This window comes from Anabrus simplex, chromosome 9 (assembly GCF_040414725.1).
Source record: "Anabrus simplex isolate iqAnaSimp1 chromosome 9, ASM4041472v1, whole genome shotgun sequence".
NCBI classification, from domain to species: Eukaryota; Metazoa; Arthropoda; class Insecta; order Orthoptera; family Tettigoniidae; genus Anabrus; species Anabrus simplex.
In genome coordinates this window covers 125,539,395-125,564,681 of record NC_090273.1, presented here as the reverse complement: position 1 = coordinate 125,564,681, position 25,287 = coordinate 125,539,395, and the positions used below count along the sequence as shown (strand labels likewise).

The following is a 25,287-nucleotide window of genomic DNA, read 5'->3' as shown; positions in this document are numbered from 1 at the left end:
ACAGACTAGTGTCTAGCGAGAGAGCGTGCTGAACGCTGGGGTCAAATTGGTTTACTTCCACAGTGTTCAGAATGGGTCTGCATTACCTATGATTAGTGCCACTATATGAGGAACACCATGGGTCTGTGTTGCCTGAGAATAGTACCATTATGTGCGAAACACCATAGGTCTGTGTTGCCTGTCAGTGGTACCATAATGTGTGATACACCGTGGGTCTACATTGCCAGTGATTAGTACCATTATGTGAGGAACTCCATGAGTATACGTGGCATGTGATTAGTGTCTCTATGTGAGGAACATCACGGGTCTAGCTGGCGCCCGTGATTAGTCTCCCAATGTGAGGAACACAATGGGTTTATGTTGCTTGTGAGTATTACCCTTATGTGAGGAATACCATGGGTCTGTTTTACCGGTGAATGGTGTCATTAAGTGTGACATAACATGGGACTCCATTATCTGTGATTACTACCCCAATGCTAGAAACACCATGAGTCTGTGCTACCTGTGATTAGTACCACTATAGGAGGAAGACCATGGTTCTGCTTTACCAGTAAAATTGTGGGGGGCCAATGACCTGGACTGTGGACCCCTTTTGACAACAAGCATCATGATGATATAGATGTTGATTCCCATAGGGAATCTGAAATATTTGTTCCGAATGAGTAAATTTATAATACCAATATAAATGGTCCGTTATCGGACATTATAAATTTTCCAGCTAACTCATTCCTGGTTGCCAGCGTTGGTATAACAAGCATCATCTCAGAAAATAAGGCATTGTGAATTGGATCCACTAATTGTTTTGGATTTATGATTATTTTTTCATCATCACTCGTTTTAGATTCCAGTCAGTGGATACGTTTTGAAGTTTTAATTAACGTTTCGGTTTGTTGCACCTCCTGCCATTAGGGACCAATGACCTAGCTCTTAGGTCCCTTTACATAACATACATCATCAAAATGTGTGTGATTCATTCAGCACTAGGAGAGTTACCTCAAGATGTTCATTAAATATAACGACTGTATGCTTTTTTTTTTCTTCAGACATTGGATGGTTACCATTATATCTTCAACTGCAATCTCTTGAAAATCTTGGATGCCCTGAGGGGCTGGTATGATGTCTATTTGCTGGGTATCCCTTTCTTGTAGAACTGTGTTCAGTTGTTTCACCCAGACATCCATTGACATGTTCCTGGGGTTCTTCGGTTGCTTTGGGTGAAGCACTTTGTAAGGATCTTGCTTACCTTCATCTATGAGGTACCGTCATCCTGGCATCTTTATGAGCTTCCTTAACTATAGCTTTATATTTTTTTCACCACTCTAATATAGTAGTCTAGTAGATCATGTATCTGCTGTGTTCTTGGTAGACATAAGGTCTTGAGTGCCTTTTCTCTTGCTTTATAACAAGCTATGGTAAACCATGGTTTCGATGTTCTGTTACTGGCTGATGTGGGTAGTACTACCTCGTGTCTGAATTCCTCTAGTTTTGAGGCAGCTGCCTTCAGAGTGTCATGTTTCAATAATTCTATGCACACACAAAATTAATCCGGCTTGCATGGACCATATTTGGTTTCCATAGGACTGTATAATAAACAATACTTGAAAACTTTGAATCTTTAATTTTAACTTGTAATGATTAGCTTGGTGAGCCCCTTCAGCAGTAGCATGCAGATTGATATCTGCCCATGCGTGGTGGTTATGGAAGTTTTGAATGCCATCGCATGTGAACGTTGCCTTATTGTACCATAATAGCAACGCTGGAAAATGCGGCCGTAGAGAGCAGTGTTGGAGGAACCATTGGCAGAACGTTAGTCGTGCGGAAAAATCCGCTGGTGCCAGGGTTTGGACCCACTGTAGGTGGTGTTTTCGCAAAAGTTGGCAGATACTGACATGAGGAAGGTGCATCTGTCTACCTAAACTTTGTGCTGACGCGAAGATTCTAGTGTACAGTCTCGAACAGCTTGAATAGTGGCAGGGGTAGTGGATCTTGGCAGCCCTCTGGTGCCAGGTGCAGGTGTCAAGCTGCCGTGTTCACGTTGGCGGCAATGAGCACATTCAGATGTTTTTTATCGAGGCAATGACGATTTGGATATCATTCGTGGTAGAAACGATGTGCCTCCACCACGTTTCCATCCGCCAACCCAGACACGGAAAGCTTGTCTGCATACTCAGCATTGTAAAACATGTACGTTGCCTGGGAAACATCCCCCTGTGGGTGGGGGCGGTAGAATAACACCCACGGTATCCCCTGCCTGTCGTAAGAGGCGACTAAAAGGGGCCCCAGGGGGTCTGAACTTTGGAGCGTCGATTGGCGACCACGGGGCCCATAGCTGAGTCCTGGCATTGCTTCCACTTACTTGTGCCGGGCTCCTTACTTTCATCTGTCCTATCCGACCTCTCTTGGTCAACTCTTGTTCTTTTCCGACCCCGACGCTATTAGGTTTGCGAGGGCTAGGGAGTCTTTCATTTTCACCCCCTTCGTGGCCCTTGCCTTTCTTTGTCCGATATCTTAATTTTTCGAAGTGTCGGTTCCCTTCCATTTTTCTCTCTGATTAGTGTTATATAGAGGATGGTTGCCTAGTTGTACTTCCTCTTAAAACAATAATCACCACCACCACCACCTGGGAAACAACACAGCTGAATGAGTAACCACTCACAATCAAGTTCAGTAGCTGCTAAGAAACTTAAGAATCGTGTGAATACCCACAGTATGTCAACAGCAGCGATCAGTCCTCTAACCAATCTCCGAGAGTACGAATGCACACATTGTCCCCATCATATTTGTTTGGAAACCACCATAATCTATTTGTGGATTTTAGCAGACTGTTAAGCATTGGTCTTTTTAGCAACAATAGGTATAGTTAGGGTGAAGCTTCCATGGTGTGAAGAATTATTTAGTTTATTTTCCGGCTTGAACCGTGTTGTTATTGTCTGTACATCACTTACAGTTTGCTGACGTTTTGAATACATTGCAGTATTCTTTGTCAAGGCGACTGAAATACCCCTACTCGATCCAAGGTAGTCAGTCACCCAGGCAGCAGGGAGACTGTACGTGATGTACAGACGTCAACAACAACACGGTTCTACCTGGAAAATAAACTAAATAATAGGGATAGATGATTAGTGTCACACCATGAAAGTGCAGCAAACAACATGTTAGTTCATGGCATTTCATGGTTCGATAGACAGGTAGTCTGATTTTGCAGAAAATACGCATTTCTGGACACATGTATATACACTTTTTTTCCTTCTCTATGTGAGGAATTTACCCTTGCAGTTATGCCATGTTTTTCATGAAACACTGTGTGTGTGTGTTTTTTTTTTTTTTTTTTGGCACATGCTGAAAAGTGTAAAATTAAAATCCTGTTTATAACTTCTTAAATAAATGTGAAAATGGTTGACTTTGTTGCTGGTAACTTTCCTTTTCTAGCTTTATTGATCTTGCATTAGTTTCAACAGACTAAAAATCTTCAAAGTTATATATTCTGTACAGGAAGATGAAACTGAAAGGAAAATAGCTTCCACATAAAAAATAAAAACACCCACACTGACTGGTGTGGACAAACGATATTGTTAGCCACGTAATATCTGGGGGCGGGGGGGCTCCCTTTATGAGTCCCAGTGGTTTTTGTTAATGGCAGGTTAGATTCTGGTTCACTGAAATCATTGTTAGTGACAGAGTTAGGTTGTACAATGGCCTTAATACTTATTACTCTCTATGTTGAAAGTTCTAATGGGATGGGTTAGTACTGTTAGTGACAGATCAGTGTTTGTAACAAAACAAACTGATAGTGGCTGGTAGGTTAGATTGAGGTTTACCAGAAAGCACCGCTATTAATAGGGTTAGGTTCACAAGGAGTATTGCCATGTGCTGGCAGCCCTGACAGTGTTCTGTGCTGTGGGATGCCTGGATGGAGAAGTAGAGACAGTGTGTGACGTCAGTGTTGTTACTTGTACAGGTGTTTCGAATTGACGTCATATAGAGCAACCTGCATGTCTGTGAGGATGAGGCCCTACCTAAGATGAATTCTAATGCTGAAGATGTCAATCAGTGTTTGTAACAAAACAAACTGATAGTGGCTGGTAGGTTAGATTGAGGTTTAACAGAAAGTACCGCTATTAATAGAGAAATTAACTAATGAAATTAAAAATCCCCAACCCAAATGGTAATCAAACCGGAGACTCCTTAAACCAAAGACCGGCAAGCTAACCATTGAGTTATGAAGCCAGAAGCAGGAAGCCTTCAAATTTCTTCTTCTTCTTTGTGAACATTTGGAAGTGTAATGGGTAGCTGCATTTTTCTCTTGTCGGAGACCCAAGAAGAACTGTGTGTTAGAAAAAGAAAGATTTATTTATCATATGGCGTACTTATATACAGAGAAATACAATGAAATATTTACAGTTTGAAATCTAGATTAATGATTTAGTCACTTGATTGCGGTATCCGTTGGTACAAATCTCTTGCATCAATACAATAGGATCTTGGAGGACAGTCCTGAATGATATGCCTCACTGTTTGCCCGTCTGCACAGCAGTCACATCTTCTCCCCCTCCCCCCCCCATTCGTATAAAAATTCCCACATACCCCATGATTCGTCTGGAGCCAGTTTAATTTGATCCAGATCCCTCAAGGTAGATCAAATTCAGATGACCATGCTCTGATGTATGGCATTGTATGATATTCTTGGGGTACAAACTGTCTCCATTAATCTGTCTCAAGGATGTTGAAGTTGGTAGCCACTAGATTCTCTGCTGTACAAAATCTCTGGTATCAATTGCCCTATCATCGGCATACGTGCGTGAACTTCCTAAATCTTGTGGATGTCTTAAGCGAAGTTTGCTGATGTGTAGATGACCGTGTCTTCATAAATGGGCAAGTGGTGGTTATTTACAGTCTTTGTGTATTCTCTCTGCAGACCATTGCATCTGCATTTAATGAGGTAAGTAAGTAAACTCGTGTCTTCATCGCAAGGTGATGCTGCTCTTTTCAGACACACCCCCAATGGAGGTGAGCTGCATGTTCCACCTCAACTACATACCAGCCCTCCTGCCATTCTTAAAATTCTGGCAGTACCGGGAATCGAATCCGGACCTCCGAGGACGGCAGCTAATAGTGCTAACTGTTACGCTACGGAGGCGGACATAGGTGAGGTGGAGGAGGATGACTGCGAGCCACTCTGTTTGGGTGGACCAAATTGTTCCCGAGATCGTGTATGGTGTTATTAAGCCGCACATCTCTTCTCTTTACATGAGGACTTTTCATCCAAACTTGGGCACAGTACTCGGCAGCAGAATGTACCAATTGCGATAACTGATCAGTGGAGAGTAGTGTCACTGGAACTCTTAAGTAGTACCACACAATTTTCAGAGGATCTTATTCCGCGTCTTGAGTTTGGCAGCAGTCTTCCTCGGATGTTTGCTGAAAGATGGTGTTCTATATAACTTGAAAGCTTTTCAGTCTGTCGAACACTTCCTTGTTTAATAATATGGGTTTTTTCTTTTTTTTTCAGGTATGATATAGTGTAATAGATATATTTGAATATTGTGTGTTTGACAGGCTGAAAAGGTTTTAAGTTACATTTAACAAAGTCTACACTGGAAAGTATGGTTTCCTTTGTAACAAACTGATAGTGTTCTGTCAAATGTCACACCCAGGTAATTGGGTGTCTGTTGTGTTTCAGGAGGGTGTCAAAGTAGACATCACGTCCCTCTTAGCCTTGTTGTTGAGATAGAAACAAGTAAAGTAGTTTTACTCATACCGGGCTGCAATCTTCCCTTCTGGAAATATTTTCCTAGGGTGATTACATCACTTATCGGTGTGTCTTCTGTCCATTCAAAACACGAATCTCTGGTAGCAATTGCCCAATCATCGGCATACGTGAATTTCCTAGATCTTGTGGAGGGTAAATCTGCTATAAATAGGCTTAGGCTGAACAGGAGAGGTGTGAGCATTGAGTCTTGAGGAAGTACATCCATTATTTAGTTTCCTAGGACAGCTGGTCTTACTGCTCATTATGATTTGGAATATTCTGTTGCTCAACAGGTTGCTTACAGTGTGAACCTAAGTCTTGCGTGGTATCTATTGGAGCAGCTTGTACATTATTCCCTCTCTCCACATAGTATCACAAGCTGCTTTGAGGTCTATAAATACTATAACTATTTTCAGATGCTGTTAGAATCCTATGTAGGCAATGACGGAACTTGATTGATACAACGGCATTGTGTACTGAAACCTGCTTGTTTGATGGGGAAATGACCTCAAGCATTTTTTAAGCAATTCTGTTCAGAATACCTTCAATCAGCTTATAGGATACTCTGTCAGCAATGCAATAGGCCTATAGCTCTCTGGTTGGTCACTGGGCTTCCCTTGCTTAAGATAACAACAGTCGTCGTAAATTTAAACAAGTAAGGTAGTTCACCGCTCTGAATTATACCAGTATCATAATTCTATAGCCATTGCCATGCATTCTTGCTGCAGTGTACAAGGAACTCAGGATGTATCCCATTAAACTTTGCAACTTTGCCAGTTTTAGATCTTCTAAAGCCTTTTCAATATCTGAAATACTGAATGGTCTATTTTATTCCGACTCTGGGAAACTTTTAGTTTTCAGGTTGTTTAGTTCTCCCTTGGTATTCTTGGTATGTGTTTTGTTTCTTGGCGGTCTGGACATAGAAACAGTGTAAACAGCAATCCTATTAGGAATTACTAAAGGATGTTCGCTCATGACTGGGGATCTACCTCCAAGTTTCCACAGAAGAGACCATACCTTTCTTGTGGTTTCTCGGAAATTCATAGCCGTCACAGATTTCGTCCATTTCAAGGGCGGGGGGGGGGGGGGGTGTGTGTGCATAGTCTAAGCTGTGCAGCAACTCGTCTACTCTCTCTTGTTCACCGCTGTCAAGGAACTCTTAGTAATTGTTTTCACTGGTCTCATTCTAACCTGGGATGTATTCCTTCTGATATCCTCTTGGAATATGTTTTTTGTTGCTGTGGCTATTGCAGTACTGACAAATATTTCATAGTCTTCATTTGTTGGAGGTGTTTATCAAGATCACTTTTGTCACTGGATACAAAGTATAGGTGGGTATTATCTTCCTGTTTCCATGTAGCTGATCTAAATGTACCCTTATCTTTTGCATCAAATACAAGATAGGTGTCATGTTTTTGTACCTAGTTCATCATATTTTCTTAGTTGATGTCGGTGGCCTCATATCTCCATTCTTCATAACGACTACGGAAATCACCCACATAGACTGCAGAAGGCCATGGAAAAATTAGAGGGCCAGACTGAGTGGCTCAGACGGTTGAGGCGCTGGCCTTCTGACCTCAACTTGGCAGATTCAATCCTGGCTCAGTCCAGTAGTATTTGAAGGTGCTCACATACGTCAGCCTCATGTGGGTAGATTACTGGCACGTAAAAGAATTCCTGTGGGACTAAATTCTGGCACCTTGGCATATCCGAAAACCATAAAAGTAGTTAGTGGGACTTAAGAAAACAGTAACATTATTAAGAACTGGAGGGTCTGGAACATCTCCAATTTTAGTGATGACAGTGTGGATGTTGTCAGCAGTGCAAAAAGGAATTTTCAGTTATTGTGCTTCGAACATAAGTCGCTACTCCATTTGCATGATGGTGTGCTATACCCATTATATCATACAAAGGTACATGCGCTCTTGATTGTAATGGGTTTTCATTTGCAGTGTAAGTTTCCTGGGTGACAGCCTCATCATTTTTGCTGGTCAACAAGATTTCTGATGAACACTGGCATCTACTCTACCTTCTATGTTCAACTGACATTTTCTGAAAAGAACCATTTGTAGAATGCATTTCAATGTATTAATAGTCAGGGAATCACAGGGGTAGTCTGACTACCAGGAAAATGTTGTTTCTTGTTTAGCACCACCCAGGGGTTACATGTAAGGTTACAACTTATGGACGTGAGCAGTGTTCCACCCGTTGTTAGGTCATCAGCCCAGAGGCTGGTTGGATCCTCATATAGCACCACCAAAGGTTATGCGGTTATAAGGAAACCACAAAAACCAATGGCAGCACCAAAATGAGGCGTACTGGGCAAGACAAGGAGTGAGGTACTTTGCCATTGCTTTCCTCACTGGGTCAGAAAGTGCTATTGCAGCACGACTGACCCTATGAGTAACACCCCAATAAAGTAAAATATTCCATTTTAAAATGATTACTCTGAAGTCTTTAATAGTTTAAAAATGGAGTTGAAAGATTTTGAATGAGAGTACCAGCAGAATAGCATTTAAAGTGTAAGTCATGGCTAGCATAAAGTGAACAGGAAAAGGTTAATCTTTAAACCTAGATATATAATATACAAGATTTTAATCAAAGTATTTTGGTGATCAAGTTGGAAATATGCCATAAACTGTAATTTTAATCCATATGTAGCCAAAGAAAGACTGAACTTGGCCAAATGTCTCGGAGTCATGTAATTTAGTTGGACACAGCCAGATGTGGATTGAAAAGGAAAACTTCTTCTGGCATGGTTATCCAGAGATGCAATCAGCAGGCACCAGCTGGTTACACACAATTAAATTTTAGCATTGGAATTGACTACAGGTAATAAAGATAAAATCCATAAACGTATGTCTTACTGAATTAACTAATGTCATAACTGGCCTCCACCTGTGGTTATTTCTTGATGGATGCAATATTTTTGCACAGGCCAGACCGTCTCTTTTATGGCTATGACAGTATGGAAGATGCTGAATTATCAGTAGCATTCAGAGCACAAGTATTGTTTGGGTGCTGTAAAAGATGCTATTAATAGGTCCTGTCATTCTGTAATACCATTCTCTGGACCCAGTGAAGAAAGCAATTGGAAACTACCTAACTCTTTATCTCCTACACCTCATTGTAGCATTGACATCTGTTTCTATGGCTTCCTTATAACTGCATAACCTTTGGTGGTGCTGTTTGAGGATTTAACCAGTGTCTGGACTTATGATTTGACAGATTATTTATTTATTAATTCAGACTATATTGTGTTTTTACACGACGACAAATAAGCCTCAGTAATGCAACAAGCACAACTAAACAAAAAAGCATGAAACAAAGGGGGACAATCATCCATAACGTTGCAGTATACAACACATCACATCTATGTAACAATTATTGGTGTCCGTTTAAACTACGCTTAACAACAAACTGACCAGACTTAAATCAGTTGAAGATTGTGAAGACTACAAGTATGATGCACACAACAGAGTATAAAACTTCAATGATCCATCCGTTAATAATGATGTAGTTCTCAATTAACGAAAACAAGGGAAAAAATACTGCAAGTTTAATCCTTTAAATTTCACTAATTTCATTTGAAACTCTGATAAATACACTAACAGTATTTGAAAAATCAAGAAACAAACGAGAATTAGCCAAATCTTTCAATTTAATTGGCATATTTAATATGACTTGGACATTAATATTATGTCATTAACGTCTAGTCCATTAATGATAGGCCTACATTTTAACTGTCAAGAAAAGTTGTGTTTACTTTTTGAGTAGTGACGGCATTTTATCAATATAGGGTGTGTGCACGGCCGCTCTCAGCGCCTCTAGCGGAAGAAATCGGTAATGTTTCGGTGATCTTGTCTTGAGCGGTCAGTCCAGGCTGTGTAACTGTGGGTGTGAAATTGTGGTGGTAGTAGTGTATCAAAATGCCTAAATCAAATAGAAACTGTTGTGCAGTGAACTGCCACAACACACAAAGAAACACGCATGGAAAAGGAATTACATTTCACACATTTCCTGGTCGTCCATATGAATCGGGCAGATGCAGGAAGTGGATTTTGGCTGTGGGAAAGATACAGTAAGTACAGTAGGCTACCTTATTTCATTTGTGACGTAAATCACACATTTCTTATCACACATTTCAAACATACCAGGTATGCCAAGTCAAGAACACGTTCATTTAAGTACACTTTGAAATAGTACATTTCATTTCAATTATGCATTGCAGCAGGTTCGTATGTTTACATTCATGTCCTTCCACGTGCACGTGTCTTGACTACTCTGAATAATAATAATAATAATAATAATAATAATAATAATAATAATAATAATAATAATAATAATAATAATAAAGGTTTTCCTGCTTTTCAGTGCAGATGGAACTCTATCGGAACCCACCAAATGCTCTGTTATTTGCAGTGAACATTTTGTTGGAGGAAAGCCAAGTCATATTGAAAATCATCCATCATAGATACCATCTGTGTTTCATGAGAGCTATAAGAAGAAACCGAAAAGAGAATGTGATATATCCCGGTTTTAAGAGCGAGTAAACGAATGAAATGCTCAAATATACATACATCTTCTAATCGGGAAACTCATGAATTTATTGTTAAAAATGAGTGTGTGAAAAACTACACAAGTCGGCGCAAATATTTGAGATTGAAGTGGGAATGATGTAGGCACACAGTACAACTCAAGCACAGTACCTCCAAGTATTTCGGAGAAGGAGGATGAAAGTTGTGGTCCCAATGCCCCCTGGACATATGCGGAGGATTTCATGGATACCAGAGCATAAAAAGTGAGGCACAGTTGAAGCATTTAACAAGTGTTTCATTTGTAACATTCAGTTTTTTACTTTCTTTATTTGTTTCTAAAGTGTCTATAAATTTAAGTAATAACGATGTTTGTTTACTCTTTTTAATGAAAATGAAATTGGACCTTTGCTTCCTTGGTAGTCATATTTGGTATACATCGGACTACTGCTGCGCGAATATTTTTTACTCCTCTCGGAGTAGTCAAGAAACTCGCTTCTAATTTTATTTTCTGACCTAGCAGACTATCTGTGCAAAATACTTTGCCTCGTGCTTTTAAAATATTTTATCCTGATGCACGAGTTATAATAGATTGCACAGAAATGAAATCAGAAACGCCAGCAAGAATATATGAGAGATGTTACATGTATTCTTCGTACAAGTCTTGTTATACAATTAAATTTTTATTAGCTGTGGCCCGAAACGGAACTATTGTTTTTGTTTCCCCTTGTTATGGTGGAAGAACTAGTGATACTTTTATTGTTAACAATTCAGGCTTCCTAAATCTTTTGAGTGAAGGGGGCGTTATATTAGCCGACAAGGGATTCCCAGGTTTTAAAACACAGTCAGCTCATTCTTTACTTGTTATGCCGCCTTTTCTTCACAATGGGAGATTTACAGAATGAAGTGTTACAAACTCAGAATGTAGCAAGTGTGCGAATTCATGTTGAAAGATGCATACAGAGGGTGAAATTTTTCAAAATCTTGAAAAATATTCTGTATATCAGCGACATTGTTTACGTAGCTTGTGTGGTAGCAAATTTCTTGCCACCAATAATAAAGAACATAACCCACTGGTATAAATCTATCTTATCAGAACTTGATGTGTTATCTACTTATCTTAAAAATGAGTACAATTTTATTGTTCCACCTTCTCAATACTTAAAATCATTTAACGTTTGTTAAAACATTATAGGTACTAGTTTCGGTCCGTTTTTTGGACCATCATCAGCCTAGCCAAGAATACAAGCAAAGACATAATCTAAAATAAAATGATGTGGATGAAAAGGGGGGATGGGATGGTAATGGAATGACATATAAAAGTAAAAACTTATACAATGTTACAATAAATGTGGCCAGAACAAATTAAAATTAACAGAAGTATAAGAGCATTGTGATGTCATTTAAAGTCACTTATTCCAACTGAATTCCTGTTTATTCGCTTACCGGATGCTGCCTGTCGATAGCTTGTCAAAAGCACAGTCAATTTCACCGGAAATCTCACTTGCGAAATTTGAGTTTTCACAGATTCATAGATATGAAGTAGTTACAATATTGTTATTAATTTCGCCGTGTGACAACTATATCAGGTTTAAATGTATTTTTATATGTACAGCATTACAACTTCCATAGTATTACTTCATATTTATCTTGACGACGAGATGCAACGATATTTTTTGCCGTAACTATGAAGCAAGTCTTCCAGCGGAACGCACTCTCACCATATTAATTCTCGGAACTCCGCCAGAGCGCTCTGTTACTAGTACCGTGCACGCTCCCTATTATATAATATTGATGTCTAGTCCATTAATGATACAATTTAATTGTCAATTTTACTTGTTTATTTTTAAGCAGCAACAAAGAATTTTATTGTGTAAAACATTTTCAATGAAGAAAATTATTATAAATAAGGTTTAATGTATGACTCAACCTTGAGGAAATTGTATAAAGATGGCTGAAGATGCTCGATACAGCTAGCAAAACAGTCCCAATTAACGTTTGTATTGTAATGTCCCTTTAGAGACAAACATTTTATGTATTGTATTGAGTGGATAATGAAAACAAGAATTGTAAACACATACCACATAAATGCTTACAATATAGTGATTATTTTAATCCACCTATTCAATACAAATTGGTTTTGTGGTGTTAGTTCTTAATACAACACAAATTTACAGGGACATGTTTCGCTTTATTTACAAGCATCTTCAGCCTACATAATTGTCTCAAGGTTAAGACCTGTCATATTTGGATTGTTTTTACAAATTTTTGCTCGAGTATAAATCCGTGTTTAGTAATAATATGTAAAAAACATAGGAATTATGTACACATTAAAAGTATGACAATATGAATTACAATGTTGAATTGAAGTAATCCTTAATTCTAAAATACATTGACGTCCGAAACATAGTAACTACAATTTAAAAATTTTTGGTTAAAATTGTTTTCACAATTACAAATGTTGAATTGGGAGTAACCCTTAATTCTAAAATACATTGACGTCCAAAACATAGTAACTACAATTTGAAAATTTGGCTAAAATTGTATTCACAATGCTGTGGTTGATTGAATGAACTGTAATGTGGCTTTAAAATTGAGTCATGAATATAAACTGAAGGTTAAAATATAGGAGCCATTTTTTCTAGAATCCATTGATTTCTGGAACACAGTAACTTCCGATATTGAGAATTTGGTTAATAATTGTGATCTCCAATGCGATTATTTAAAAACAACCATGATTTGACTCCATGTGTAATTTGAGTCGAAATGATATTCTAAAAATTACAAAATCTTGGAACCGTTGGAGACCAGCTTCTAGAATTGTATTCACAGTGCTGTGGTTGATTGAATCAACTGTAATATGGCTTTAAAATTGAGTCATGAATATAAACTGAAGGTTAAAATATAGGAGCCATTTTTTCTAGAACACTTCCAAGATTTTAATTTTTAGAATATCATTTCGACTCAAATTACACATGGAGTCAAATCATAGTTGTTTCTAAATAATCGCATTGGAGATCACAGTTATTAACCAAATTCTCAATATCGGAAGTTACTGCGTTCCAGAAATCAATGGATTATAGAAAAAATGGCTCCTATATTTTAACCTTCAGTTTATATTCATGACTGTTTTAAAGCCATATTACAGTTGATTCAATCAACCACAGCATTGTGAATACAATTTTAGCCAAATTTTCAAATTGTAGTTACTATGTTTTGGATGTCAATGTATTTTAGAATTAAGGGTTACTCCAATTCAACATTGTAATTGTGAAAACAATTTTAACCAAAAATTTTTTAATTGTAGTTACTATGTTTTGGACGTCAATGTATTTTAGAATTAAGGATTACTTCAATTCAACATTGTAATTCATATTGTCATACTTTTAATGTGTACATAATTCCTATGTTTTTTACATATTATAACTAAACATGGATTTATACTCAAGCAAAAATTTGTAAAAACAATCCAAATATGACAGGTCTTAACCTTGAGACAATTATGTAGGCTGAAGATGCTTGTAAATAAAGCGAAACATGTCCCTGTAAATTCGTGTTGTAGTATTATGAACTAGCAACACAAAACCAATTTGTATTGAATAGGTGGATTAAAATAATCACTATATTGTAAGCATTTATAACAAATTTCAATACGGGTCTAATCATGAGATTAGTTACATGTAACATACCACATAGTCGAGCAGCTTGTCTCCTTTCTCCCAATTCTTTCCAGCCCAAACTGCAACATTTTCATAATGCTACTCTTTTAACAATTATATAATGGGCATAATTCCACCTAATCACAAGCCAATGTGTATCATTTTAGAAGGGTAAACAATGCCAGTTTAATCCATTATGGCTTCAGGACAGCCCTCATTACCATATTCAACAAGTTTTGCACTTCTCTGGCATAAGCATTATACTAGATATGAAGTGTTCCATTAGTAGCATACCAGGGCCTTTCAAATGCAGTTTAATCATGAAGGAGATACAGAACTCCAACACAAAAGTGTAACAAACCTTATAAGGGATCTACCTATGAACATGACAGTAAAATTTTATTGGTCTTAACCTGTTATCAATGTTGTCTATTATGCTTTTTTTAACTTAATTCTTAGATTAAGTGATGTTCAATGATTTGTATGTTATTTTATCTTATGTTCTCAACTTCAGGATAATCGATTGTAGATCGAAACCGGTCCTGGAGATGGTGTATTTTTAATGTAAATACATTGTACTTGTAACAAGTAGTATTGATTAGGTGGAATTATCACCATTATATAATTGTAAGATTCATCAATACGGTCATGAAAATAATAAACTATACTCTTTTGTCGGAAATCACCCAGAAGATATTAAGCTGCTTTTCTGTGGAATTTTTCCAGTTTTTGAAACACCTTTGAAATTAGACCATTTTACTTTAGATATACAGTATCATTATTATTTGACTTGCAGAATATTTTCTTATTGCATGCTGTGATTTTTGTAAACCTCTGAGAAAATGAAGTAGAATTTTAAAATGTATGTACAGTATGTAAAGGTGTAAAATATGCCATGCTAATTTACCAGTATCCTTATGCTAGATAAATTTTTGAATTTATTTTCTTTTCCAGGACCATAGGGAAGAACATAAGCAGCACCTATACTAAACTGGAAAAACTAACTTTATGTAAGTAAAATATTGCCTTATATAATTTATAATTTTCAGATTTAGAATACAGATTGTCTGGAGAAACATAATGGTTTCATACTGGATAAGTGACACTTAGTGGAGATCTATTTTAAAGCATGATATCTCCGTAACATCTTCATTCAGATCATCTCTTATATTTTAATATTGTTACATGCTGGCGGGGTCAATAAGACAGAACCTAGTAGCGTCCTATTTCTAAAAATTATTAGCTAAGCACTAAAACTACACTTGATTGTGTGTTGACAATATGGGCCTCCTTGCCCGTCCTGCGTCGACCACTCCACCTCAAGTGTTAAAGCTAAATGAAGTTCAACTTGCATCATCAACATAACTCCACCATCTTCATCTAATCAAAGAAGTTATTTTAATGTGGCATTATCATCACACTATTTGATCTACAATATGCATATAATTTTAGTCGCATAGCCACTTATGTTGTTTTATAATTGGGCAATTCTATGCACATAACATTATAATCTGTGTTTTAACTGGGCTTCACGCTTCATATTATGTTCATGCTGCACCATTTTAACATTCAAGATTGACAAGACACCAACACACCGCGTCACAAGATTTAAAGACTTTTCATTTACTTATTTCAACGTGTTCTCACCTTATTTTCAATATTTGTATGTTTGACTGAAGATGTCCCATAAGAGGACGAAACATGTATCACGAATATAGTCTAATGTAGTCTTTTCAATAAAGACACTTACATTATTGTAAAGGTGGAATTCAGAAAGTATGAAACAGTATTGGGCTGAGAAAAAGAAGGAAAATCTGCATAAACCTAAGCAGTCATATGTTGGCTAAAAAATTTAAGTAAATAAAGGTGGAATTATAAATTTAAATATTCACAAGTTTATACTTTGACAATACGGGCTCTAATATGAAATTTATAACCCTCTCCCATCTGTCTGTATTTACTTATTTCTCTCCAGAATACATTGTTTATACCATTTCTTCCCCCTGTCAATCTTCCCCTAAGTTTACCTATCACATCCTGTACTTCCTCTATTAAGATTTCTTTATAGAGTTCATATTTCTCCATGCACCCTTCATCCCATCCCCAAACTCCCGTTTGTCCTTCTCGCCTTGCTGAAGAATATCACCCACTGGTCATAATCAATCTTTGCTTTATCATACCTTTTTCCTTCTTTTTTAATTTTGCTTATTCTTTCTCAGACTCTCTCCACTTGGTTCAACTGGGCTATTAATTAACTCCGTTTGTTCCATTGTCCATAGCTTCTTCCTCTCAACAATTTTAATTTTGTACTCTTTCCTTAATCTACAGAAAATTTCTCTTTCTTCATTCCCTCCGTTTATTCTATATTCTTTTAATGCCTTCAACACTGAACTCCTTAATACCTTGCATTCCTTATTATACCATCCTCCCCCATCTCTCATTTTTCTTCTCTTACCTTTCTCTATCCGTGCAACCCTCTTTATTGTGTATTCAATAAGGTCCAAGCTCTATCTATATTTTCTTTCAAAGCTACTTCCCATCCACATCTGATTAACTGTATCTTTTTTTCCACAAGGTCATCTAGTTCTCGTTTTGTATTCTCCGACCATTTATATTTAATATAGCTCTTACCCTTCTCTAAAATCCTCTTTGTATCTCCCTCCCTTTCTTCTTCTAGACTTCTTTCTATCCTCACTGTTACTGGTGCATGGTTCGATTCCCCCCAATCTTCTATCTCTGCCATTTTGATTTTCCCTAACGTATCTTCCGAACTCATTACTAAGTCAATAACACTTCCCTCCTGTGCTGAAATATATGTCAGTTTACCTGCTAGGTCCCCCACCCAAAAACAAAAAAATACAGAATTTTCCTGCCTCACAAAATTCCAGGAGCTTTCCACCATAGCTGTTTCATTCTTTATCTTTACCTCTTCTATTTACCATTAAGTCCATCCCAGCCTCTTTACTAAACATTGGGCATTTTTCACCTATTCTGGCATTCCAATCTCCAAGCAATAATATTCCATTTTCTTCAAACTTCCCATTAATAATACTGGTTTCTACCAATAACTCCTCAAAAAACTTATTGTTAGCATATGGAGATCCGTTGGTATGACAGTAAGCACAAGCCAAACATACTTTTTTCTCTTCCCTTCTCTTTTCCCATGTTAAATCTTAACCAAATCACTTCATCCAAATCGTTCTCAATATCTTCCACTAATTCGCTGATCTCTTCTTTAATTAACACCATTATTCCTCTGGGCGTTAGCTCCTTATTACACTTTTTTTTTTCACTTGACTGTAACCCCCACCCCCAAGTTATCTATTTTCCTACTTCTATCCAAGTCTCCAAGAGTTCCACAATGTCAAAACTTTCCTGCACATTTATCACCTCTATATTACCTATTTTAATAAGCTTTCAATATTTACAAAGCCTATCTTTCAATCTATGTATATAAAATAAGAGTTTTGTCTGTACATTGCTCAGAATTTGAAAAGAATGGTATTTCTATATCGGTCATGTCCACGGTAACAAGGAAATGCACTTACTTTTCCGTAATTTCTGTCTGTCTGTACACGCATCACTAGAAAATGGCTAAATAGAATTTAATGATAATCGGTATGCAAAGTCGGGGAATAAGTCGCTACAATCTAAGTAATAAATAATTTTATTCACACTGAGTGAAATGGTAGTTTAGGGGAAGGCCTAAAATTTAATTCTTAAATATTTACGTCATTAGTGGTCCTATCTCATCCCCCTATGGGTGGGGGCTGTAGAATAACACCCACGGTATTCCCTGCCTGTCGTAAGAGGCGACTAAAAGGGGCCCCAGGGGCTCTGAACTTTGGAGCGTGGGTTGGCGACCACGGGGCCCTCAGCTGAGTCCTGGCATTGCTTCCACTTACTTGTGCCAGGCTCCTTAACTTCATCTATCCTATCCAACCTCCCTTGGTCAACTCATGTTTTTTTCCGACCCCGACGCTATTAGGTTTGCGAGGGCTAGGGAGTCTTTCATTTTCATGCCCTTCACGGCTCTTGTCTTCCTTTGGCCAATACCTTCATTTTTCGAAGTGTCGGACCCCTTCCATTTTTTCTCTCGGATTAGTGTTATATAGAGGATGGTTGCCTAGTTGTACTTCCTCTTAAAATGTTAATCACCACCACCACCACCACCACCACCACCACCACCGGTCCTATCTCATTGAAAACTGGTATACAAAGTTGGAGAATGAGCCACTACAATCTAGGCTATAAATAATTTTCTTCACGCTAAATGAAATGGTAGTTTAGGGGAAGGCCTAGAATTTAATTCTCAAATATTTATATTATTAGTGGTCGTATCGATAAATACTACATAAGCAAAGTAAATTTCCGACCATTTATGTCTTATACATTTTTACCGTACTGGCTATGATAACAGATATTCATGAATTTGTATTTTTGTTGCTAAGTCCATATGGACGCCGGGCCACGAGAAAATGCGTTAACAGAATTTAATGAAAATCGGTATATAGACTCGGGGAATAAGAAACTTCGGTCTAAGCTATAAACAATTTTATTCGCCCTGGATGAAATTGTAGTTTAGTGGAATGCGCCTAAAATTTAATTTTTAAATACTTATGTTTTTGGTCCTATCGAAAAGTACTACATAACAAAAGTTGCAGAGAATACAATTTCCGATCATTTATGTTTTATTCAGTTTTACCGTACCGACTATGATAAGTGGTATTTCAAAGTCGGAAGAAAACTAAATGTGAAGGCCTACAATGTCGAAAGCGCATAACATTGAAGAACAATAACATTACATTGACCATTGTTTGTTGTGATGTTATTTGTCTCTTATGCTGCCTCTCAATTCCGATAGATGGGATTACTGCTGTGTACAGAGTATAATAGCCTGACTGAATATTGGCGGGAAATAGCCGGGGAGGTAGAAAACTTTCTTCTTTAGCATGCCATTCCTCTGGTTCGCACATTTTCTGATACAGCTTGGACGTAACACACTGGTTCTTTATAGTATTCCAGTTATTCGATCCCTAATCTGACTCACTGTTTTGAATGAGCAGTGTGCATACTTAAGGCAGGGGCTGACTTAGTAGTAGTATTGCCTTGTCTAGAATAACAATTTAGGTCTATTCCAAATTATAGCACCACAATTCACTAAATAACTCAAAATTCAACCATGAAAAGAGCTGTTTCTTAAGAAAAGCTTCTTCCTCTTCACTTTTATTAAATTCTACATTCATTTTATTCCAAATTACAGCGAAGAGGGTGTTTCTCCTCTGGCTTGGAGGAAAAATTTGCCTCCAAGTCAAATAGATTTTTCCGCCGCCAGTGCAGTGAATTGATATTATCCGACCCATTAGGTACTCCTAGGAAACAGATTAGTAAAAGGGCATAGTTTTTGCCGAGGGAGTCTCCACTATTCAACCATCTCCCCTCCAAAAAAAGACTAAGAGTGTTCATGAATCAAGGCTGTCTGCGGCTGGGTCATTCCAGCTCTGGTACTTTGGACTGTTAGATGGGCAGTTTAGTCCTGTTCGTTAAAAGTAAGAAAATGTGTGGTGTTTCATTTGATCGAGTATTTCATATGAAAGCATTGCGTTAATCGTGCCATTCGTACTGACGTCATTGAAATGTATGTTCATTTCAGTTGGGAAAACCAATAAGACAGTCTTTCTGAGGATGTAAAAAGGCAGATGGAGAGTGAGTGCCTACCATTATAATGAAAACTCCCCAAGCTGATTGTGACTGATGGTATGCAAGCAGGTCTACCATTACAGTCAAAATTCTCTAACTCAGCCTTCATATGAAAAAAAGATGTTTGGGGACTTCCCCGTTGCGTTTCTAGGGTAACGTTAAGAGCTATGCAATTTAATACAACCGAGCTCGATAGCTGCAGTCGCTTAAGTGTGTCCAGTATCCAGTATTCGGGAGATAGTGGGTTCAAACCGCACTGTCGGCAGCCCTGAAGATGGTTTTCCGTGGTTTCCCATTTTCACACCAGGCAAATGCTGGGGCTGTACTTTAATTAATCCACGGCCGCTTCCTTCCCAGTCCTAGCCCTTTCCTGTCCCATCGTCACCATAAGACCTATCTGTGTCGGTGCGACGTAAAGCCAGTAGCAATTTAATACAATCTTGCTTTCTACATGTACACTAGAATTCCGTATACAATGTAGAATTCCGGAGCAAAGCATGGGTACATCAGCTAGTCTAGTTATAACTTGCCCGCTCTTCCTTCTCCGTTTCCTTCATTATTTTTACTTCTCGTAACAATCGCTCTCTTTCCTTCTAACTCTATTCCTTCATATTTTGATATTTTATGGCGTTCTTTGCTACCTTTTTTCCTCTGTGCCTTTATTTTTCTTATCCCGTGGCACACCAACAATCGCAGAAGAGGGCAGTCAAACAACAGGCGGCACAACACCGCAGCCCAAGTCCACGATTGCTAGCGCAACTACCAAAGAGATAAGAGGCTCCTCCCAGCGTGAATCACGCCAGCTACTTAGAGAAGGGCCTCAATAGAACACAAACACAGGAAAGGGAAGCGATGGGAATCTGGGCAGGGCCAGTAGGTCAAAGACCATAACAGAGGGTGGAAGGACTAAGGGCGGAGCAACTCACTTTAATAACACACTCCGTCGCACTTAAGACCAAATTTTAATATAATGTAAAAAGAAAATAAGTCAGATGGGTGGTGCAATTTAAAATAAATTAAACAGAAAACAATTAAGTTTTTTTTAAAAAGGGAAAAACTAATAAGGCTCATTTTCATATTATTACCAAGCGTGGTAACCAAGCATGCATACCAACTACTTCAACCAATATTATGAGTTCAGCAATATTCTTAGGATGGAGTTAACTTCAGATTAACTTAGAGGGTCATTACAATTTACCCCTTTTTTTTTTTACAATTTGCCTGTCTCGAGCTCGAAACCATCTCTCTTTAAATGAAGAAATAATTATTAGTACAAGTTATTAATATTTTAGGTGCACCTAGGACCGCGCGGGTCCTTACAAATTTCCCAAACAATTTACCATATTGTTATTGAACAGTTAAAAGCTGATAGGTATTAATACAATAATTATTACACGTTTTAGTTCCTCAGTGAACACGGAAGCGTTTCAAATTAAAACATCTGACCGCATCGCCTAGCAGACCGACAATGTCCACAAGTAACATTAGGAAGGCAAAAATAAAATTTAAAAGGAGCCCACATCAAGGGAAAAACAATAAAGGATATCAATAATAAAGTAGTACAATAATACGGAAGTAATTAAAACTCATCTCGTGACAATTCATCACACCAAGGGCACAAGTACGCCGCACAACAAAGAACGTCCACACGACTCGAGCATTGTTACAACACTGATACGCCGCGATAATGCGAACTAATCAAAACTGTTATCAACAAAACAAAAGATGGAAGCTTACCTCCAACAATGAAATTAGAGTGTAGCTTCAGAACAGAATTTATAAATCAAAATTCAAGAAAGGAAAATTTAAATATAATAATAATAATAATAATAATAATAATAATAATAATAATGAAAATTAATTTAAAAGGAAAATGAAATTAAACTCGATTCGACCCAAAACGCGCTTCAGTATTCACTTCGGTTTAAAATCAGCAGCAGTTACATAAATCTTAAATTTTCATACGCCCTTAGTAAGGTAACTATACAACCAGACTAGTAAATGCCTTTCATTTGGTTTCTTTCATTTCCACCGGGAAGAATTTTAAATTAATAACAGATACAGTGATTTAACTTGTCACAGCTTCTGTTAAAAGAACAGGTCGTTTTAAAACACACGGTCTCGTGACAAAATATGTCCTTACATTTTAAATTGACATCTTGCCCGAAAATGACACAACAGCTTGGGCATAGTTATTTCTTGTGGGATTAATAATTTTCAACCACAAAAGTTCACTCAAAGACATAATATGATTGAAGGCGAATGGTATCTTCGGTCCAAGAAAATGTAATTATTATTATTATTATTATTATTATTATTATACCGATCTGACATTTTGAATTTCGATGACCGGTGAGCTTGCCGAAGCCACGCACATCAATCTCGCCGAGACGGTTAATATAACATATAAGGTTGAACTTACCGAGGTGATGAGGCTTCTTCACATTGTTAAATTTTAAAACTTACGTCTATAGCGATGTAATATCCCAGAATAACAGCATGCTTGGATGTGAATGGATCCGTCACTTCTCAAAACTTTTAAAATAACAACACCACACAAGTAATTTCCTAGCATCCACCCATCACAAACAGTAATTTAATACATTAGGGTGGTTTGAACACACACACCAGCCGTCTGCTGGCCATAGTCACCAGAGTTCATAAGCACGACATGTTGCCTTCAAGCGAAGCTTGCTTACAACTGCCAGAGAGCTCACGGCTACGCGGGGGAGCGCTGTGTCAAACAGTAGGCAGTCAATTCGAGCGCTGACCAATACCAACTTCAGAACAACAAGGTTCCACGGAATATCCAATGGTGATGGATCAGCTCACTGTTATCGTACAATTGCACACCAATAAGAACATTAACAGTCCAACAATTAGTTAACACAGAGTTCCATTCCATTGAGCAAGGTTAAACAATAGTTTCCATTCACCTTTTTTATAAATTTCCACACGAGCAACCTTGCGGTGTAGCGGTAATTTCACATAATCTTCATAATTATACCGCTACAGCCTCACGCCCCAAAGACACACACCAGGGTAGGATGGTAAGTTGAGTTGAATACATAGGTAGATGCATATAGTGACTGGCGAAACATGACAGTTCACACACATCGTTGTTTTAGAATTGAAGCATCACAGGGCAGGTACTCAAGGGATGGAAGTTTTGACAGTTGTTAGCTTTATGATGTAATGGCAACAGCACAAAGTCAATGTCATCGACAGGATTGTTAGTGGCACAGAAATTATGAATATGATGGGGCCAGTACCAAATTCATACTGCCAAGATGATGTTGTTTACACACAGTCGATGCGAGCACAGGCAATGGCTACACTCATACAGCATAATAGAGTGGTAATCTAGCCCATTTTCAGCACAGATGGTGAAGTTTACATAATTAAATTACATGCGCACATAGCTGATACATATCGAAGGGGTAGACACACCACGAGTAATATGAGTACGTAGCACTGGGGAACACCAATCGGTCACAAGACATGCATGCCTTACGGACACTGTTCATTAATGTCAGTTCACCACAGTAATATTAACTATTCGCGAAATGCCTTAAATCACACTTAGGTCCAAATTTTCGCTACACTATACCACAAGAAGTTTAACAGACTTACATCACTATAACTACAAGGAGTTTACAATAGTATATTCACAATTTATTATAGTACATAGTGTACCAAGTTAAGTTCGGTTAGGGCAGGTGCATGCCTTTCACTCTCATACTAACGTGTTAATGAGAAGCAAGGAAGTCTCGAAAGACTAGTACATTTACAACAGATTCTGAGAGAAATACGCTCTAATCCAGTTAACTCAATTACAGTTACTGTAATAGGACACGGTCGCACATTCTGATGAATCGCTCGTGTGATTACAGAGGAATCGCAATGACCAACCAGGTTAGGACTAAAAGACAGTACTAAGTGAGATAACCACTACCGGACCTGACAGGAAAACAGGAAAAATGACAAACATTTATGCTTAAAGCACAACTGATCCCTGGTCACAGTACCAATGACACAACCCAATAGCAGTGTGGTCACACCACCATACATCACGAAGCAGGTATCGAGACAAACGTCGACGTGTATTGACACAAGAACAAGCTGAAATAAATGTACGATTAGCAACATTTATAGTAGAGAAGCTTGAAATGAAGAATGCAGTTAAACATAGCAAATTAAATAGACCAGGAAATGAATAGTGAAATGAGTTCCACCGGATGTCAGCCAAACACCTAGCTGAAAAAGATGATAGATTAATATACCACACATATTCACCTACAGTGTTAACCACCAGGCCGTATAATAAATCAAGGCATTTATGAGTTACACAGACGACAATAGCTAAATATCCACATTACGATCACCAAAGGTCCCCGCTGACCTTAACCTAAAACCGAGGGATATACCAAGACTAAGCAGCACAATTCCCAAAGGACATAAAACTGATCCTCAGTGACAACTTAACTCATCCCTCACCATGAGACTACCAAGGTTCAAGAATGTACTCTCACAAAAAGACAAAGTTCCTCAGCACATCCTGCCTTAGTCCCATACACGAAGATGCAACACAACACAATGCATGGTAAAACATAAATGCACATGATAGAAAATCACAAGCTAGGGGAAATCAACTACCTCGACGAGTAGACCCCATAATCTACAGTAACAAGCACGAAGAAATCCAACAAGACAGGCACGAATGAACCAATCCCATACTTAGTCCAGGTGGACCCAACCTTGCTTAGATGACTGACATCAAGTACTCCCAAACAAGAAGTTACGGTATACTCAACAGAGTGTCACTCAGACCAAGAACCAGTACGCAGAGACACAGTAGAACATGATGGAATGACAAGGCATAATTGACAAGCGAAAGGCCGTGAAATTACGGAATGATGTACCAATTGAACTATCTCGACCGTCACAAGTAAAGCAGAGGACCGTAGGGTATATAAAGGGGCCACTGAGCAGTACCAGGATATGGTAAATATGATAACCAGGACATATGGTCTAGCAACCCCGAGATAACCTATGAATGGGAAGGAGAGCAGTTAGGCAAGCAGTAAAGAGGCCAAATATAATAAACGCTGACCTTAACCTAAAACCGAGGGACAATCAGGACAGTAGGGAACAACTGACAACACGTGGAAATGACATTACATCAACCAGAACCAGCTCTACGCAGCATAATAACGGCCAAAATTCAGGGAAAATTACATCTCCATATAAATAATCTTTGAATATACTGAGCACAGGTGTATTATCACAAGCATCAGTGTTCAAAAGAAACTCTGGATAACCCAGGACTAATAACATAGTGGCAATTGACCTATCTAAAGCATTTGATAGGGTGGATCATGGGAGACTACTGGAAAAAATGAGTGCAATTGGACTAGACAAAAGAGTGACTGAATGGGTTGCTATATTTCTAGAAAATAGATCTCAAAGAATTAGAGTAGGTGAAGCTTTATCTGACCCTGTAATAATTAAGAGGGGAATTCCTCAAGGCACTATTATTGGACCTTTATGTTTTCTTATATATATAAATGATATGAGTAAAGGAGTGGAATCGGAGGTAAGGTTTTTTGCGGATGATGTTATTCTCTGTAGAGTGATAGATAAG

General features: G+C 38.0%; 1 protein-coding gene across 2 annotated transcripts in view; it reads left to right on the top strand.

The window, feature by feature from the left end:
- Syx5 (syntaxin 5) overlaps positions 1–25,287 on the top strand; it is a 161,498-nt gene that overhangs the window by 10,546 nt on the left and 125,665 nt on the right. For both annotated transcript variants that reach the window (XM_067153582.2, XM_067153583.2), the window contains exon 3: positions 14,898–14,953. In XM_067153582.2, coding sequence (XP_067009683.1) covers positions 14,898–14,953 — 56 coding nt within the window. The remainder of the gene's footprint in view (positions 1–14,897; positions 14,954–25,287) is intronic.